Source organism: Saccopteryx bilineata, chromosome 1 (genome assembly GCF_036850765.1).
Source record: "Saccopteryx bilineata isolate mSacBil1 chromosome 1, mSacBil1_pri_phased_curated, whole genome shotgun sequence".
Taxonomy (NCBI): domain Eukaryota; kingdom Metazoa; phylum Chordata; class Mammalia; order Chiroptera; family Emballonuridae; genus Saccopteryx; species Saccopteryx bilineata.
Genome location: NC_089490.1, coordinates 145,821,993 through 145,842,971, shown reverse-complemented (window position 1 = coordinate 145,842,971; position 20,979 = coordinate 145,821,993). Strand labels below are relative to the sequence as shown.

Sequence of the window (20,979 nt, the reverse complement as noted above, 5' to 3'; positions counted from 1 at the left end):
CTAATTACAACATGGGAAATTGAAGCAGTTATGAAAAAACTCCCAGCAAACAAAAGTCCTGAACTGTATGGCTTCACAGGTGAATTTTACCAAACATTTAAAGAAGATCTAACACTATCCTTCTAAAGCTATTTCAAAAAATTTAAGAGGAGGGGAGACTTCCTAGCCTTTTTTATGAAACAAGCACTGTCTTCATTCCAAAACCAGGTAAAGACATTACAAAGAAAGAAAACTATATATAGGCCAATATCCCTGATGAACATAGATGCTAAATTCTCAACAAAATATTAGCAAACTGGATGCAGCAATACATCAAAAAGATCATACATCATGATCAAGTGGGATTTATTCCAGGAGGAAAGGCTGGTACAACATGCACAAATCAATAAATGTGATTCATCATATAAACAAAAGGAAGGAGAAAAATCACGATTATATCAACAGATGCAGAAAAAACACTTGATAAAATCCGGCACCCATTTATGATCACAAACCTCAACAAAGTGAAAATACAGGGAACATAACTCAACATAATAAAGGCCATCTATGACAAACCCACAGCCAACATCATATTCAATGGGCAAAAATTAAAAGCAATCCCCTTAAGATCAGGAACAAGGCAGGGGTATGCCCCTTCACCACTCTTATTCATAGTTCTGGAAGTCCTACCCACAGCAATCAGAAAAGAAGAAATAAAAGATATCCAAATTGGAAAAGAAGTAAAACTATCATTATTTGCTGATGACATGATACTGTACAGAGAAGACCCAAAAGTTTCAGTCAAAAAACCACTAGAGGCCCTGGCCGATTGGCTCAGCAGTAGAGCGTCGGCCTGGCGTGCGGAGGACCCGGGTTCAATTCCTGGCCAGGGCACATAGGAGAAGCACCCATTTGCTTCTCCACACCCCCCTCCTTCCTCTCTGTCTCTCTCTTCCCCTCCCGCAGCCAAGGCTCCATTGGAGCAAAGATGGCCCGGGCGCTGGGGATGGCTCCTTGGCCTCTGCCCCAGGTGCTAGAGTGGCTCTGGTCGCGGCAGAGCGATGCCCCGGAGGGGCAGAGCATCGCCCCCTGGTGGGCAGAGCGTCGCCCCTGGTGGGCGTGCCGGGTGAATCCCAGTCGGGCGCATGCAGGAGTCTGTCTGACTGTCTCTCCCCGTTTCCAGCTTCAGAAAAATACAAAAAACAAAACAAACAAAAAAAAACCCACTAGACCTGATAAATGAATTTGACAAGGTGGCAGGATATAAAATTAATATTCAAAAATCAGTGGCATTTTTATACACCAACAATGATCTGTCTGAAAGAGAAATTAAGGAAACAATCCCCTTCACTATTGAAACAAAAAATATAAAGTACCTAGGAGTAAATTTAACCAAGGAGGTAAAAGACTTGTACTCGAAAAATTATAAGACATTGAAAAAAAATCAAGGAAGATACAAACAAATGAAAATATATACTGTGTTCATGGTTAGGAAGAATAAACATCATTAAAATGTCTATATTACCCAGAGCAATTTATAAATTCAATGCAAAACCAATTAAAATATCAATGACATACTTCAAAGATATAGAACAAACATTCTAAAAATTTATATGGAACCAAAAAAGAACATGAATAGCCTCAGCAATCTTGAAAATGAAGAATAAAGTGAGAGGTATCACACTTCCCGATATCAAGTTATACTATAAAGCCATTGTAATCAAAACAGCTTGGTACTTGGAACTAGCACACTGATCAATGGAACAGAACAGAGAATCCAGAAATAAACTCACGCCTGTATGATCAATTGATTTTTTTCACAAAGGAGGTAAGAACATACAATGGAGTAAAGACAGTCTTTAACAAATGGTGATGGGAAAATTGGACATCTACCTGCAAAGAAATGAAACTAGGCTAACAACTCACACCATTCACAAAATAAACTCAAAATGGATAAAAGAATTAAATGTAAGTCACACAACCATAAACGTCTTGAAAGAAAACATAGGTTGTAAACTTTCCAATATCTCTCGTAGCAATATTCTTGCCGATATTTCTCCACAGGCAAGTGAAATAAAGGACAAAATAAACAAACAGGACTATATCAAACTAAACAGCTTTTGCACAGCAAAAGACACCATTAACAAAATGAAAAAACAACCCACACAATGAACATATTCACCAACACATCTGATAAGGAGTTAATAACCAAAATTTATAAAGAACTTCCAAAACTCAACATCAGGAAGGTAAACAATTCAATTAAAAAATGGGCAAAGGAACTGAATAGACACTTCTCCAAAGAGGACATAAAGATGGCCAATAGGCATATGAAAGAATGTTCAACTTCACTAATCATCAGAGCAATGCAAATTAAAGCCACAATGAGATACCACCTCACACCTGTCAGATGGTGCTTGTTAACTAATCAACACAGAATAAGTGCTGGAGGTTGTGGAGAAAAGGGAACCCTCCTGCACTGCTGGTGGGAATGCAGACTTGTGAGGCCACTGTGGAGAACAGTATGGCATTTCCTCAAAAAATTTAAAATGGAACTGCCTTTTGACCCAGCAATCTCACTTTTAGGAATATATCCTAAGAATACAAAATCACTTATTCAAAAGAAGATATGCAACCCCATGTTTATTGCAGCATTGTTTACAATAATCAAGATCTGAAAACATCCCAAGTGTCCGTCAGCAGATGAGTGGATTAAAAAGCAGTGGTACATACACACAATGGAATACTACATGGCCATGAAAAAGGAGGAAATTTTACCTTTTTGCTACCACATGGATGGACCTGGAGATTATTATGCTAAGTGAAATAAGCCAGGCAGAGAAAGACAAATATCACATGATCTCGCTTATGTGTGGAATCTAATGAACAAAATGAACTGAAGAATGGCATAGAGGCAGAGACAGGGAGCAGAGAGACAGCTGTTAAAGGGAAGGGGGATGAGGGGGCTGGATCAGGGAAGGTGAAGGGATTAGTGAAATTATTTATATATATACATAACACATAGATACAGATAACAGCACAGAGGGAAGGGAGGACGGAGGTAGTGGGAAGGGGGAAGGGGATATAATGGAGGCACATGGTTGGGGGGCGAGTGTGTTATATTGAGTGAGATGCTGAATCCATGTTAACACAATAAATTAATTTTTAAAAAGCTATAAAATAAAATTATTATTAAAAATAAAAACAATTGAGAATATATTCCTTTAGCAGTATTTCCTCTTAGCTTACCACGTACTTCTGTAGAATATCATTTAATCTAATACCATGGATCAACCAATGGCTTTTCTGATCAGCACAGTTTTATACTTTTCAAAAAAGAGGGTGATAAACATAATAAATATCACAGTGAGGGCCTCAAATATTTTCTATAATCCTACTTACCTTGACTACTACCTGCTTCCTGCTTTTCCAGTATGCTCTCCTTACCTTCTAGTCCCTATTTCTGAAGTACTCCTCTTAGGATAAGGTATCATTTGAAGGTCTGACAGGTAGATCAGTCTTTTAAGATAATCTCTAATCCTCACACGCACTCCTTTTGTCCCATCCCAGAGTCTAAGAGTGCAGCCTCAGACTGACCCAGATTAACTACCTATTATTAAATCCTCCATGAATGCCAGGCACTGTTCTTTTCACTCTGAGTAAAGACTGCTAGGGGGTGAATTTCAGAAGTAGGGGCTTTGACTTTGAGGGTGAGAAAAAGCAGCCCACAGGAACCTGCTACCTATTAGGCTCAGAGACCATACATATTCCATCTGCCCCAATATGAATTTATAGAGACTTAGCACGCATTTCAATAGCTTATTTTCTGTCCAGCACAGAGCTAGGCTTAAAGGAAGTCATGCTGAACAGGGTCTATGTGGTCTTTGATCTCAGGGACCTTACAGAAAAGAAGATAAAGCCCAATAAACAATTCTAAAAACAATGTAACCCCTCTCCGACTTCTGCTTTAGATGTGGAAATGTCCTATGCCAGTGGTCGGCAAACTCATTAGTCAACAGAGCCAAATATCAACAGTACAATGATTGAAATTTCTTTTGAGAGCCAAATTTTTTAAACTTAAACTATATAGGTAGGTACATTCCTTATCGAGGTAGCACCCACACGTGGTATTTTGTGAAAGAGCCACACTCAAAGGGCCAAAGAGCCGCGTGTGGCTCTTGAGCCGCAGTTTGCCAACCACTGTCCTAGGCATTGCTGCCACCATAGCAACAAGAAAAGGCTAATTGACAAAAACATAACTTTCTGGAACCTGTCAGAGAGCTCGAGTCATAGGCAACTGACTAGCCTGAAATCTGGAGGATGAGAGGTGGACAGAGTGCTGACTCACCTGTAAAACAGGATGAAGACAGTGCCACGAGACAAGAGGATAAGATTTCTGCTAAAATTTCTAACCAGTTGCTAAAGGCCACATGTGGACTGCTGTGAGGGTAGAGAACACAAGCCTTAGACACAGGGGAGTCAAACCGGCTCACAGGCTCTTCTTGGAGGGGAGGGCCAGAGGTGGGAGAAAGCCTCCCTCCTCAGCCAGATCCCCAAGTTCAAGTTACATGTTCACTTTTCCAAGTTACCACAGACATTTTGCCAATAGTTCCCCTACCATGTAGCCTTTTCCTAAAATATGGAAGCAGTTTCTTCATCATGTCTCCAGACATTAAGTTTCTTCACCCTTTTCATCTGCTTTCTTGCTGCCAAGTTCTAAAGTCAATGTTGTGGTTTAAGTTTTGTTACAGCAGCATTCTCTTTCTGATACTAACTTCTTTATGTTATCTATCCTCCATAACTATCTCATGTGCTCATAATTCAGTGAGTCAGTCAACAATTTGAGCTGAGCTCAGCTGGGCAGATCTGATGGTCTCACCTAAGGGTCGCTCATGCAACTTCAGTCACCTTGTGGCTTACCTGGGGCCAGATGGCCTAAAGTGGCTTCACTCACATGTCTGATGGCTGACCATCAGCAAGGTGCCCCTCTCCACTTGGCCTCTCATCTAGGAGGCTGACCCAGGCTTCTACACACTTTGCTCTCAAGTCTTAACCACAGCTAAAAGGCAAACCCCAATGTATGTTTTTCAAGCCTCTGCTTCCATCATGTTTGATGTTTCCCTTTGCCAAAAAAAAAATATATATATCATGTGATCAAGTTTATCTTCAAAGGGTAGAGAAATAAACTCTACCTCCTGATGGGAGCAGAAAAGTCCCATGTAAAGGATAGAAGAAATTGTGGCAACCATCTACCACATCATTCCTCTCTCACACACACACAAATGTGAATTAGATGACAAGAAACAACTTACCCACTAATACAGCTAAAATTAAAGTGACTGACTGTACAGCATATATTGTCAAGGATGCACAGCAAATGAAGCTTTCATTCATTGCTGACAGAAGTATAAATTGTTTCAACCACCTTGAAACACCGTTTGGCAGTATCTACTGAAGCTCAAGACATGCCAGTTCCAGCTCTACATCTACACCCAAGAGAAATGAGAACACAGGACCACAACGAGAACTGCACGAAAACAGTCACAGAAGCTTTATTCGTAACAGCAAAACATAGAAAGAACCCAAATGTCCATAAACAGAGTCGAATCTAAAAATTCTGCTACATTCAGAGGACTTGTTATAATGTGACAAAGATACATTTCATGGACACTATGTTTAAAAACCAGATAGAAAACGGTGTACTGTGTGATTTCATTTCTGTGAGCAGGAAAAACAAATCTACAGTGATGGAAATCAGAAGATTGGTTATTTCTGGAGATGAGGCTACTGCTCAAGGGGACCTTGTGAGAAATAAAACATTTTATATCTTGAGGTGGGTGGTATAAAATATATATATAATTCACCAAAGTGTGCAATAAAATTTATGAACTATTATATGTTATACCTCCTCATTTTAAAACACAAATACAGAATTCTGTGAGAATAGGAAAAAATGAATAGTCCCCTGGGGAAAGCACTGCTGGTGAGAGCATGGACCCTGGAGCCAGACTGTCACTTATCACCTGCATAACCTTAGTTAATTTGCCTCAGTTTCCTCATCTGTGAACAGAAGATAATAAAAGAACCTCCCTCAAAGTGTCATTGTGAGGACTAAATAACTTAACAGTTGTAAAACTTACAGAAATACTATCAATTAATATTAAGCTCTAAATAATTATTTGCTATTATGATGATGGTTGAATATTCATCACTAGGGAGAGAGATGGTCATTTTATAGCAAACAACTTGCTGGAAACATAAAATATCAAAATTATTCATTTAATATCATTCCTTCAAAATATATGTTAGGCCCTGGCCAGTGGCTCAGTGGATAGAGCATCAGCCCAGCGTGCAGACATCCCGGGTTCAATTACCAGTCAGAACACAAAAGAGAAGTGACCATCTGCTTCTCTCTCCTTCCCCCTCCCCCTTCCCTCACTCTTCCAGTCCCACAGCCAGTCGCTTGATTGTTTCAAGCGTGGCCCCAGGCACTGAGGATAGCTTAGTTGGTCTGAGCCCCAGCTTCAGGTGCTAAAAAATAGCTTGGTACTCAAGTACCAGCCCTAGACAGGGTTGCCGGGTGGATCCTGATCAGGGTGCATGTGGGAGTCTGCCTCACTATCTCCCCTCCTCTCATCTAAAAAAAATATATAAAAATAGAATAAATAAAATAATCAAAATATATAAATTTAAAAGGACAGAATTAGATTAATTCAGCAATCTATAATCATGGTGGGAAAGCTAAACATAGCTCTTCCTATAAATGATAAATCAGACTCCTAAACTGAATGTTTGCATCCCCCAAAATTCCTATGTTGAAGCCTACCCCAATGTGATGGTATCTAAATGTGAGGCCTTTGGGAGGTGATTAGGTTATGGGGGTGGGCCACTCATGATGGGATTAGTGCTCTTATAAAAGAGACCTCAGAGAGCTCCCTTACTCCTTCTGGCATATGAGGACACAGAGAGAAGTTGGCCATCTGTGAACCAGGAAGCACGTCCTCACCAGATATCAAATCTGCCAACACCTTGATCTTGGACTCCCAGGCTCCAGAACTGTGAGAAATAAATCTGCGTTGTTTATAAGCTACCCAATCTATGGTATTTTTGTTATATCAGCCTAAGATGACTAAGACAGATACCAATACTTATAAATGTGCAACCAATTTTGAAACACAAATATGCTATCTAGTAGACGTGTAGAATACATTGATTTTAACCACCCATGAAGCACTTACAAAAATTTACCATATACTAAGTGCATCAGTTATAAACTGTATTCTACTCTAATAGGCCCATCCCTGCCTTCCCCTCTCCACTTCCCTCCTCAAAAGAGCCAATGTCATTTACCAGTAAGAAGTGCATCTTTTTAATCTAATAAGATGTTCAGAAATAAACAGTCCAGGGTTGGTGCAGACACACAAAGATACAAACTGAGGAACCAGAATGGTTGTGTCTCTCTTTAGCCTGTGACTTTCATGCTCATGGTCACAGTATAGCTCCTCTAGCACTGGACATCGTGTCTGCTTGTACAAAAGGCAAGTAGAGGGATCTGGCTAAAAGAAACCACTCCTTTCTAACAGGGGTCACACCCAAATATTTCTCATTCTGACCAGAACTGGGGAAGGTGGCCTTCCCTAACTGCAAGAAGGAAGGGGAGATGGAGGTTTTTTAAATAGTGCATATTCCCAATCTAAACAACAAACACCTAGGTTCTATTGTAAAGAAGAAGGAGCAGTTTGGGTAGGTAACTAGTAGGATGTGCCATACTAGACCATCCTACACCTAAGATTCAGTAAGAGACTTAAGATTCAGTAGACAAAGACCACATATATAATCTGCTCACAATATAATTAAATTAGAAACCAGCAACAAAAAAGCAACTGAAAAACAGCCTGATATATAGAGAAACTTTCCAGGTTAACAGAAATGCTCTATATCTTGAATGGGGTGTTTGTTAGATGTAAGTATCCATCTGTCAAACTCATCCAACTCATAAGATTTATGTATTCCACCATAATTATACCTCTATAAAATTATAACCATGTACAGTTATTTTAAAATCTAATCCACTTAAGTCATGTATCAATGATTTAACAATAGGAACTAAGACAATATTTAAAATCAAAAATGAAATTAGACAGGCCTTGGCCAGTTGGCTCAGTGGTAGAGCATCAGCCTGGCATGTGGAAGTCCCAAGTTCAATTCCCAGCCAGGGCTCACAGAAGAAGCACCCATCTGCTTCTCCACCCTTTCCCCTCTCTTTTCTATCTCTCTCTTCCCTACCTATAGCCAAGGCTCCATTGGAGCAAAGTTGGTCCAGGCACTGAGGATGGTTCCATGGCCTCCAGGCGCTAGAATAGCTCTGATTGCAGCGGAGCAATGCCCCAGATGGGCCAAGCATCGCCCACTGGTGGGCATGTTGGGTGGATCCTGGTTGGGCACATGCAGGAGTCTGTCTGACTGCCTCCCCCCGTCCCACCGCTTCTCACTTCAGAAAAATACAAAAAAAAAATTTAATTAGACATCAAAACATGGGATATAGCTAAACCACTACTATGAGAGATGATTATAGACCCAATGTTTATTTTTTTACAAATTGGAAGTTACTCAACAAGGGATTCACCAAATGAATGAGACACTGATAGAGGCAGGCTGTCATTCCTAACATTTTCTCTCCTGGCGTGAATCCTTTTATGCACGGTAAGTGAAGAGCTGTGCCTGAAGGCTTTCTCACACTGATTACATTCGTAGGGTTTCCCTGCAGTGTGGGTTCTCACATGCACAATAAGGTGTGAAGACTGACCAAAGGCTCGTCCACATTCCTGACACGCATAGGGCTTCTTGCCAGTGTGGGTCCTGGTGTGTTTCCTGAGGGATGAGGGCTCACTAAAGGCTCGTCCACATTCCTGGCATGTGTAGGGCTTCTCTCCAGTGTGGGTTCGCATGTGACTCTTGAGGGTTGAGAGACGACTCAACACCTGACCACAAGTAGTACACTCATAAAGTTTCTCCCCTGTGTGGATCCTCTTGTGGACGTTTAGATGGGTGCTTGTCCGGAAGGGCTTCCCACATTGGTTACATTCATATGGTTTCTCTCTGGTGTGAGTTCGCAGATGAGTCTTCAGCGATGAATGCTCCCTGAAGGCTTTCCCACACTGGCTGCACTCAAAGGGCTTCTCTCCAGTGTGAGTTCTCACATGGCTCCTCAGAGAGGATGGCTGATTAAAAGCTTTCCCACAGTCCTTACATTCATAGGGCTTCTCGCCCGTGTGGGTTCTCTGGTGCAAAATCAGGTTAAAGTTCCTTGTGAAGGTTTTCCCACACTGACTACACTCAAAGGGTTTCTCTCCTGTGTGAGTTCTCATGTGGCGCCGCAGATTCGAGGAGTACTTGAAGGAGTGCCTACATTCTTGACATTGAAAGCACTTCTCTGATGTATGGGTCTTCTCGTGCCTGATGAGGTCAGAGCTATATCTGAAGGCTTTTTCACATTTGTTACATGCATAGGTTTTATCTCCACTATAGATCTTCTCACGCACTATTAGGTGAGTGGTCTGAAAGAAGGATTTCCCACTCTCTTGGCATTCATATGGGTTGCCTCCAGCATGAATTCTCTCATATTGAAAAAGGTGTTTGATGCTATTAAAGGGTTTCCCAAGTTCGTTATATTTGGAGAATTGTTCTCCAGGCAGAGGTTGCTCCTGCCAAGTGAGAAAAATGTAAAGACCAAAAACTTCATTACAATCATTGACACCCATCCTCAATGAATTGTGTGTAGACAAGATATTTCTTTAGCTGAAGCTGACCATTTTTGAGTCCCTGTACTATTTCTACTCTTAAGTTCTGTCAAGTAGATGTGATGCCACAAAGAGCTATCATTTCCATGACTCTCACGGGGTTTCTTAGGCATAGACTTTTTCTGAATTGTTTAAGGTGACACTAAGTTTTAAATGCACTATGTCTGTGTCTCATCTATGAACATGGGTAGCTTTGGGAACTCTGTGCAGATGCATCTTCATCTACATTTCAAGTTTTCTCCCTTCATTGACTCTCTCCCAGGAAAGTGCTTTCTCCTGGCTGAGCATTTCACCCTAAATAGCCTCTCTCTATTCTCTCTCTAGCCTCTTGTGCTGTTTTTCTAATGAACAGTAGCCCCAGACTTCCCATATTACAGAGGACCATGAATAATCTCTGTGCACCTTACCTTTTTTCTGCCAATGGATGGACTCTCCACAAAGATATCTTGGTTAAGAATTGACTCCTGGGGTTGAAGTTGAAGTTCTGAAATAAATTAAGGGCAGGGAGTGAGGAATTAAGTATTCAGAGAAGGAAACTATAGAATAAAGGTGACGAAAAAAGTAAGCTAGGCATGTGTATATTGTATTTTTAAAATACTAATCTTAGATGTAAAGATGGCAGCAGAGTAGGGAGATGCACAGACTGCCAGCTCACACCACCAAACTGGATTACAAATTAATTTAGAAAAAATCATCGAGAAAAACCAACTTTGGACTAAAAGAACAGGTCTCAAAAACCAAGGAACAAAGAAGAATCCACACCAATCCTGGTAGGGAGTGCAGGGGCATGGTAGGGGCTCCCCTGCTCCCAAGAACAAGGGGAAGCTGAGGCTGAGAGTCCAGAAGGGCTCCCATTACAAGGAGAAAGACCCTGAGAGACGGGGGCCCTCAGTCTCAGAACTGGAGACCCAGCCTCATAATCCAGGGACTGGAGGAGACAGACAGAAAGCATTGAGTGGGCAGAAGAGCGAAACTTCTGTATGTGGAAAGCAGTGGGGTGCCTTAAAGGGACAGAACAGAAAATATCACTCACAGCCACTTGCCTGGGGCTCCAGGGGCAGGGAGGGCTGAGAACTGGCTTGTCTTCCACAAGGAAAGTGGGGAGAGCGAGACAGAAGGTGATGGGGAGAGGAATGATTGGGCTGACCTGAGAAGCTGACTCATTCTCCAGTGCAGAGGCAGCCATAACTGAGGGAGGGGTTGATCACTCCACATAGCACAAGCCTAAAGTGGTTCTGGATGTCCCACCTCCAAAAAGCTCTCTAGCTCCAATCAGCGCAAAAGACCCAACCAAAAGCAAGAAGGGGGAGGGGCAGTAACTTAGGTGTCCAGGGAGATCTGAGCTACACCATTCCCTCTGAGACCCTGCTCTGCCCCAAGAGAGCAGCTGGCAGAACAGCCTTCAGATTCTCAGAGGTCACACCCACTGCATTCCTGGATATAGTTTCAAATAAGCCCCCTGCTGAGATCAGTAAACAAGCTCCCTGCAGAATTAAGTAAACAGAAAACAGACAAATCAAGACTTTACAGCTGCTCTACTAGTTAAAAAGACTACACTCCAACAGCCTGAAAAATCAAGACTTTAAAGACACTCTATTAATTAAGGAGACCACAAGTTGAACGAGCTGGCAAGCCACAAACAGAAACAATGGGTAGACAGAGGAACTTAAGTCATATGAATCACAAGAAAAACCCCAGAAAAAGATCTGGATGAAATGGAAGTAATCAAATTACCAGATGCAGAATATAAAATAATGATTATTAGGATGCTTAAGGATCTCAAAGCTACAATGGACTTAATGAAACATAAATAAAGAAATTGTAAGCATCAAAAAAGACATGGAAATCATAAAAAAGAACCAGAGAGAAATGACAAACACAATATCAGAAATGAAGACTACACTAGAAGGAATTAAAAGCAGGCTGGATGAAGCAGAGGATTGAATCAGTAACTTAGAGGACAAGATAAGCAAAAGAATGGAAGCAGAACAGCAAAAAGAAAGAGACTCAAAAAGTTTGAGGAAACTCTAAGACAGCTCTGTGACAACATGAAGAGAAACAACATCCACATAATAGGGGTTCCTGAAGGAGAAGAGAAAAAACAAGGGATACAGAACCTGATCGAAAAATTATAGCTAAAAATTTCCCTAAATTGATGCAGGAAACAGTCACACAGGTTCAAGAAGAAGAGAGAATCCCATTAAAAAAGAACCCAAAGAGACCCACACCAAGACATATCATAATCAAAATACCAAAGCTAAGAGATAAAAAAAAGAATACTAAACGCTGCAAGAGAAAAACAGTCAATCACCTACAAAGGAACCCCCATAAAGATGACATTCGACTACTCAACAGAAACACTTGAGGCCAGAAGGGAATGTCAAGAAATATTAAAAGTAATGCAGAACAAGAACCTACAACCAAGACTTCTTTATCCAGCAAGGCTATTATTTAAAATTGAAGGAGAGCCTGACCAGGCGGTGGCTCAGTGGATATAGCATTGGACTGGGATGCCAAGGATCCAGGTTCGAGACCCCGAGGTGCTATAGTGGTTTAAGGTGGCAGTGGATGAGCGCAGGTTCATCTGGTTTGAGCAAAGCTCACTAGCTTGGACCCAAGGTCGCTGGCTTGAGCAAGGGGTTACTCGGTCTGCTGAAGGCCCTGGTCAAGGCACATATGAGAAGGCAATTAATGAACAACTAAGGTGTCGCAGTGTGCAACAAAAAACTAATGATTGTGCTGCTCATCTCTCTGTTCCTGTCTGTCTGTTTCTCTCTGACTGTCTCTGTAAATAAATAAATAAATAAATAAATAAATAAATAAATAAAATTGAAGAAGAAATAAAACAAAAACTTCCCAGACAAAAAAAAATAAATCGAGGAATTCATCACAACCAAACAATGCTGCAAGAAATGTTAAGGGGCCTGCTGTAGACAGAACAAAGCAGGGGGGGAAAATCTAGTAAAAGAAGAATGTAGATTTAAAGAAAAAAATGGCAATAAAAAACTATATATCAATAATAACCTTAAATGTAAATGGATTAAATGCTCCAATCAAAAGATATAGGGTAGTTGTGTGGATAAGAAAACAGTACCCGTACATATGCTGTGTACAAGAGACCCACCTCAAAACAAAAGATACACACAGACTGAAAGTAAAAGGATGGAAAAGAAATATTTCATGGAAATGGAAATGAAAAAAAAAAAAGGCAGAGTAGCAATACTTATATCTGACAAAATAGACTTTAAAACAAAGACTATAGTACGGGATAAAGAAATTCACTACAGCCCGACCTGTGGTGGCGCAGAGGATAAAGCGTCGACATGGAAATGATGAGGTCACCGGTTCGAAACCCTGGGCTTGCCTGGTCAAGGCACATATGGGAGTTGATGCTTCCAACTCCTCCCCCCTGTCTCTCTCTCCTCTCTGTCTCTCTCTCTCCCTCTCTCTCTCCTCTCTAAAATGAATAAATAAATAAATAAATTTTTTAAAAAAAGAAAGTCACTACATAATGATAAAGGGAGCAATCCAACAGGAAGAGATAACCATTATAAATATATATACACCTAATATAGGAGCACCTAAATATATAAAGCAGACTTAGATGGACATAAAGGGCAATATCAACAGCAATACTTTAATAGTAGAAGATTTCAATAACCCACTAACATCACTGGATAGATCAAGAAATAAAATTAACAAAGAAACAGCAGAATTAAGGGACACACTAGATCAACTGGATTTAATAGATATCCTCAGAACCTTTCACCCTAAAGCAGCACAATATACATTCTTTTCAAGTGTTCATGGTACATTCTCTAGGATAGACCACATATTAGGTCATAAAACGAGTCTCAACAAATTTGAGAAGACTGAAATCATATCAAGCATCTTCTCTGACCACAACGGGATGAAACTAGAAATCAACTACAATAGAAAAACTGGAAAACATTCAAACAATTGGAAACTAAACAGCACATTATTAAATAATGAATGGGTCAACAATCAAGGAAGAAATCAAAAATTTCCTTGAAACAAATGAAAATGAGCATACAACTCCAAATCTATGAGACACAGCAAAAGCAGTCTTAAGAAGGAAGTTCATAGCATTACAAGCATACCTTAAGAAGCTAGAAAAGGCTCAGATAAACAACTTAACCCTGCAATGAAAAGAACTAGAAAAAGAATAGCAAGTAAAGTCCAGAGGAAGTAGAAGGAAGAAAATAATAAAGATCAGAGTGGAAATAAATTACATAAAGACTAAAAAAACAATACAGAGGATCAATGAAACCAAAAGCTGGTTCTTTCAAAACAAGATCGATGAACCCTTAGCCAGACTCACGAAGAAAAAAAGAGAGAGGACTCAAATAAATAAGACTAGAAATAAAAAATGGAGAAGTAACAACTGACACAGCAAAAATGCAAAGGATTGTTAGAAAATACTATGAAGAGCCTGACTAGGCGGTGGCGCAGTGGATAGAGCATCGGACTGGGATGGGGCGGACCCGGGTTTGAGACCCCGAAGTCGCTAGCTTGAGCGCAGGCTCATCTGGTTTGAGGAAAAGTTCACCAGCTTGGACCCAAGGTCTCTGGCTCGAGCAAGGGGTTACTCAGTCTGCTATAGCCCCATGGTCAAGGCACATATGAGAAAGCAATCAATGAACAACTAAAGTGTTGCAACAAAAAACTAATGATTGATGCTTCTCATCTCTCCATTCCTGTCTGTCTGTCCCTATCTATGCCTCTCTCTCTCTGTCTCTGTAAAATAACAAACAAACAAAAAAAAACTCCCAACGAACAAAAGCCCTGGGCCTGATGGCTTCACAGGCAAATTCTACCAAACATTCAAAGAAGAATTAACTCCTATCGGTCTCAAGCTATTTCAAAAAATTCAAGAGGAGGGAAAACTTCCAAGCTCCTTCTATGAGGCGAGCATAATTCTGATTCCAAAACCAGGCAAAGACAACACAAAGAAAGAAAATTATAGGCCAATATCCCTGATGAATTTAGATGCTAAAATTCTCAACAAAATATTAGCAAACCAGATCCAGCAATACATGATAAAAATCATACATCATGATCAAGTGGGATTTATCCTGGGGAGGTAAGGCTAGTACAATATTCGCAAATCAACCAACGTGATTAATCACATAAACAAAAGGAAGGAGAAAAACCACATGATAATATCAATAGATGCAGAAAAAGGATCTGATAAAATCCAGCACCCGTTCATGATCAAAACTCTCAGCAAAGTAGGAATACAGGGAACATACCTCAACATGATAAAGGCCATCTATGACAAACCCACAGCCAACATCATACTCAATGGGAAAAAGTTAAAAGCAATCCCCTTAAGATCAGGAACAAGGCAGGGGTGCCTCCTTTTACCACTCTTATTCAACATAGTTCTGGAAGTCCTAGCCACAGCAATCAGACAAGAAGAAGAAATAAAAGGCATCCAAACTGGAAAAGAAGAAGTAAAACTATCATTATTTTCTGATCATATGATACTGTACATAGAAAACTCTAAAGTCTCAGTCAAAAAACTACTGGACCTGATAAATGAATTCAGCAAGGTGTCAGGATATAAAATTAATATTCAGAAATCAGAGGCATTTTTATACACCAACAATGATCTGTCTGAAAGAGAAATTAAGAAAACAATCCCCTTCACTATTGCAACCAAAAAATAAAGTACCTAGAAATAAATTTAACCAAGGAGGTTAAAGATTTGTACTCAGAAAATTATAAAACATTGGTAAAAGAAATCAAGGAAGATACTAACAAGTGGAAGCATATACCGTGCTCATGGTTAGAAAGTATAAACATCATTAAAATGTCTATATTACCCAAAGCAATTTATAAATTTATTGCAATGCCTATTAAAATACCAATGACATACTTCAAAGATATAGAACACATATTCCAAAAATTCATATGGAACCAAAAAGAACACAAATAGCCTAAGCAATCTTGATAAAGAAGAATAAAGTGGGAGATATCACACTTCCTGATATCAAGTTATACTACAAGGCCATTGTACTCAAAATAGCTTGGTATTGGCAAAAGAACAGGCATATTGATCAATGGAACAGAACAGAGAACCCAGAAATAAACCCACACCTTTATAAAAATTGATATTTGACAAAAGTGGTAATAGCATAGCATAGAATGGAGTAAAGACAGCCTCTTTAACAAATGGTATTGGGAAAATTGAACAGCTACCTGAAAAAAAATGAAACTAGACCACCAACTTACACCATTCACAAAAATAAACTCAAAATGGATAAAAGACTTATATGTAAGTCATGAAACCATAAGCATCTTAGAGGAAAACATAGGCAAGCTCTCCGACATCACTCGCAGCAATATATTTGCTGATTTATCTCCACAGGAAAGGGAAATAAAGGACAGGATGAATAAATGGGACTATATCAAACTAAAAAGCTTTTGCACAGCTAAAGACAATATGAACAGAATAAAAAGGCAAACCACACAATGGGAGAACATATCTGACAATACATTTGATAAGGGGTTAATAACCAAAATTTATAAAGAACTTATAAAACTCGGCCCTGGCCGGTTGGCTCAGCGGTAGAGCGTCGGCCTAGCGTGTGGAGGACCCGGGTTCGATTCCCGGCCAGGGCACACAGGAGAAGCGCCCATTTGCTTCTCCACCCCTCCGTCGCGCTTTCCTCTCTGTCTCTCTCTTCCCCTCCCGCAGCCAAGGCTCCATTGGAGCAAAGATGGCCCAGGCGCTGGGGATGGCTCTGTGGCCTCTGCCTCAGGCGCTAGAGTGGCTCTGGTCGCAACATGGCGACGCCCAGGATGGGCAGAGCATCGCCCCTGGTGGGCGTGCCGGGTGGATCCCGGTTGGGCGCATGCGGGAGTCTGTCTGACTGTCTCTCCCTGTTTCCAGCTTCAGAAAGAAAAAAAAAAAAAAAAAAGAACTTATAAAACTCAACACCAGGAAGATAAACCATCCAATCAAAAAATGGTCAAAAGAAATGAATAGACACTTCTCCAAAGAGGACATATAGATGGCCAACAGGCAGATGAAAAGTGCTCAATATCACTAATCATTAGAGAAATACAAATTAAAACCACAATGAGGTATCACCTCATACCAGTCAGAATGGTGCTCATCAACAAAACAATACAGAATAAGTGCTTGCGAGGATGTGGAGAAAAGGGAACCCTCCTGCACTGCCGGTGGGAATGCAGACTGGTGCAGCCACTATGGAAAACAGTATGGAGATTCCTCAAAAAATTAAAAATTGAACTGCCTTTTGACTCAGCCATCCCACTTTTAGGAATACAGTGGTACCTTGAGGTATGAGTTTAATTTGTTCTGTAACCGAGCTCGTAAGTCAGTCAACTCATATATCAAACAAATTTCTCCCATTTAAAATAACTGAAATATATTTAATTCATTCCAGCCCTGTGAAACATCCCCAAACCATCCTAAATTATGAAAAAAGACATGTTTTTAATTAAGAAACATACATGTATAATTTACCAATGCATAACAAAATATATGAAATAAAAGAAAAAAGTGTTATTTAGTACTGTATTCTTACCTTGGAGACAGACGAGTGCAGCTAACAGAGGTGAATGGCAGAGGAGGAGGGAGGGAGGAAGGGATGCAGGCACTGTAGACAGATAAACTAAAACTGCACTTTCTTAACACTAAATGTAAACTAAAACTGCATTTTCTTTACTTTAAACAGAACTAAAACTGCACTTTCTTTCCTTAAAATGAAACCACAAAAACTAGCGGCAGCTTCCTGAATCACGATTCACATCTTGGAATTTTGCTCGGATCTCGAACAAAAATATGGACTGAGTTACAGCTCGTATCTTAAAAAAAAAAAAAAAAAAAAAAAAAAAAAAAAAAAAAGGATGTTGGTCTGCTCGTATCTCAAGGTACTACTGTATATCCCAACAACACCACATCAATGATTCAAAAGGAGAAATGCTACGCCATATTTCTGGCAGCATTGTTTACAATAGCCAAGATCTGGAAACAGTCCAAGTGCCCGTCAGTGGACAAGTGGATTAAAAAGCTGTGGTATATATACACAATAGAATACTATGGGGCAGTGAAAAAGAAGGAAATCTTACTTTTTGCGACAACATGGATGGACCTGGAAACTATTATGTTAAGTGAAATAAGCCAGGCAGAGAAAGAAAAATATCATATCACCTCACTCATTTAAGGAATCCAATGAACAATATGAACTGAGGAACGGAACAGAGACAAAGGCGGGATCAAAGGGTCCAGAGGGAAAGTGGACAGAGGGAAAGGGGAGGATGAGATGAGAGCAGAAAAGCAAATCCTGGGGGGAAGGAGAGAGGGTGCTGCGGGGAAGGGGGCAAAGGGGATGTGGTGGGGAACACGGGGAGGAAGAGATGTATTCGGGGGGACACTAGAATCTATGTAAACACAATAAATTAAAATAAAATAAAATTTTAAAAAATAAAATACTAATCTTAAATGTGGGAATAAATGGTGAAAAGAAGGAATGTATCAGAGAGTAAAGGAAAACTTTAAGGAATCTGGCTATGTGAGGAGTCGTGTAATCACAGAAGCAAAGGATAGAAATAGTCAATAATTTACTAAGAAAAAATTCTATGAAGATTGGGACTGATGTTGAGAGAAAGTATTAACAACCTACAGTGGAGCCTGACCAGGCGGTGGCACAGTGGATAAAGTATCAGACTGGGACGCAGAGGACCCAGGTCAAGGTTGCTGGCTTGAGCGAGGGCTCATCCAGCTTGAGTGCAGGCTCACCAGCTTGAGCATAGGGTCACTGGCTTGAGCATGAGATCATAGACATGACCCCAAGATCGCTGGCTTAAGCCCAAAGGTTGCTGTCTTGAAGCCCAAAGTCATTGGCTTGAGCAAAGAGTGATTCGCTCTACTGTAGCCCCCCAGTCAAGGCATATATGAAAAAGCAGTCAATGAACAACTAAAGGAACTGCAATAAAGAATTGATGCTTCTCATCTCTCTCCATTCCTGCCTGTCTGTCCCTATCTGTCCCTTTCTCTGACTCTGTCTCTGTCACACACACACACACACACACACACACACACACCCCTACAGTGGAGAGGAACTGGATGAAATATACATATGGAAATGCTAAATGTGAACCAAAAATAGGATAAATAGTTCTATAAACCAGAGTAAAGTATTAGAGTTATAAAAAAGGGAGGGCCTGGCTGGTTGCTCAGTGGATAGAGCGTCAGCCCGGCATATGAATGTCCGGCTTAGAGTCCCAGTCAGGGCACACAAGAGAAGCGACCATCTGCTTCTCTTCCCCACCTCTCCCCTTTTCTCTCTCTTCCTCCTCCCACAGCCAGTGGCTCGGTTGGTCTGAGCACATCAGCCTCAGGTGCTAAAACAACTCAGTTGATTCGAGCACCAGCCCTAAACAGGGGTTGCTGGGTAGATCACAGTCGGCGCGCATGCAGGAGTCTGACTCACTATCTCCCCTCCTCTCACTTTAAAAAAAAAAAAAAGAAAAAGGAAAAGGGTGAAACTCACTAAGGGAGTTCAACCAACAGCCCTCTCCATCAAAGGCACTGAAAGTGTTTCTCTTATTGACACTTTCCAAATCTAACATTGATCTTACCAATCAGAGCTGGTGCTCCCGACTGACCTGGTGCTCACCTGTTCGGGCTCCTGGGAAGATCCCTCTCTCAGTGGTCCACAGCTCTTCTCTTTGCTCCAAACAGGAAAAGGTACTGAGTTTGCATAGTTGATCTCCAGTTTGTGGGGAAAGACGCAGTGTGGGAAGTCTGTGCCTGCCACACTGGGGCAGATGTTCTGAAGTCCTGAGCAGTGCTGGGGAGGGGAGTGGGGAAGTGAGCATGCCTAATCTCTGATGGGCATTGCAGAGCTCTTTCACTAAGGAACAAGTTACTTCACTGGGCTCCTGAGGACACTGGAACATTCTGGTCCCCAAAACCTAGGGCCTAGCTCAGGGTGTATTCAAGCTCAGAAACGGAAGCTAGACTTTCATTTCCACAGGAAAGGCACTAGACTATGAACACCGTGATGGCAGTACTTGTCTGTCGCTTCACCTCTCCGTTTCCACACTGACACAGTCTGGGAACCTGCACTTGCTGCACGTGTGTATGGGTGAAGCAGTGAGCCTGGCCTTACCTACAGAGGCCAGGTTCCTGTAGTTCTCCAGCATCACGTCTTTGTACAGGTTTCTCTGGGCCGAGTCCAGAAACATCCATTCTTCTGGGGTGAAGAGCACAGTCACATCTGCAAAGGTGACTGGATCCTAAAATGCACACCCATCCAGGCTCAATTTTAGGCCTCCTCTGCCAATACTCAAAAGGATGGGGGCCCTGGCCGGTTGGCTCAGCGGTAGAGCGTCGGCCTAGCGTGCGGAGGACCCGGGTTCGATTCCCGGCCAGTGCACACAGGAGAAGCGCCCATTTGCTTCTCCACCCCTCTGCCGCGTTTTCCTCTCTGTCTCTCTCTTCCCCTCCTGCAGCCAAGGCTCCATTGGAGCAAAGATGGCCCGGGCGCTGGGGATGGCTCTGTGGCCTCTGCCCCAGGCGCTAGAGTGGCTCTGGTCGCAACATGGCAACGCCCAGGATGGGCAGAGCATCGCCCCCTGGTGGGCAGAACGTCGCCCCTGGTGGGCGTGCCGGGTGGATCCCGGTCGGGCGCATGCGGGAGTCTGTCTGACTGTCTCTCCCTGTTTCCAGCTTCAGAAAAATGAAAAAAAAAAAGGATGGGGGGGGTTGAAAGCCTGGAGAATGGAGACTCTGTGCAAAAGATTTTCAGATGGGGCTCTGAGGCACCTCTGAATCTGGCCTCTGGCTTAGGCCGCAAAACGAGAACTAGCGTCAAAGAACCTCAACTTCATAACAGGACTTAGCTATTGACAATTAGCCAGGAAGCCCTTGCAGTTTTATCCCCTCCAGCTCCGATCCAGCAGACCTAAGTACGTTGCAGACAAAAGAGAAACATCTGCTCCAGAAGAGCATGCAGGTGTGAGATGAGGACAGGTCACTGCCTTGCCTTGTTTCCCTCCTGATGCTCAGCAGAATATGGCCCTCACTAGCCTGGGAAGGTCTGGCTGGGGAAGGGAATCGCTGCCTACACGGCCCTCCAGCCACTGCAAGAGGCCCAGTGCCTGGGTGCCTGGAGAGCAGCTCTACAGGGTCGAGAAGCTC

General features: G+C 41.7%; 1 protein-coding gene across 2 annotated transcripts in view; it reads right to left on the bottom strand.

The window, feature by feature from the left end:
- Positions 1–5,515: 5,515 nt before the first annotated feature.
- The window catches only part of ZNF333 (zinc finger protein 333), a 30,664-nt gene continuing 15,200 nt past the window's right edge, over positions 5,516–20,979 (bottom strand). For both annotated transcript variants that reach the window (XM_066272307.1, XM_066272297.1), the window contains 4 exons: positions 19,949–20,075; positions 19,454–19,627; positions 10,187–10,263; positions 5,516–9,683 (listed from right to left, as the gene is read on the bottom strand). In XM_066272307.1, the coding sequence (XP_066128404.1) occupies positions 8,586–9,683; positions 10,187–10,263; positions 19,454–19,627; positions 19,949–20,075 (1,476 nt within the window). In that variant the 3' untranslated portion in view covers positions 5,516–8,585. The remainder of the gene's footprint in view (positions 9,684–10,186; positions 10,264–19,453; positions 19,628–19,948; positions 20,076–20,979) is intronic.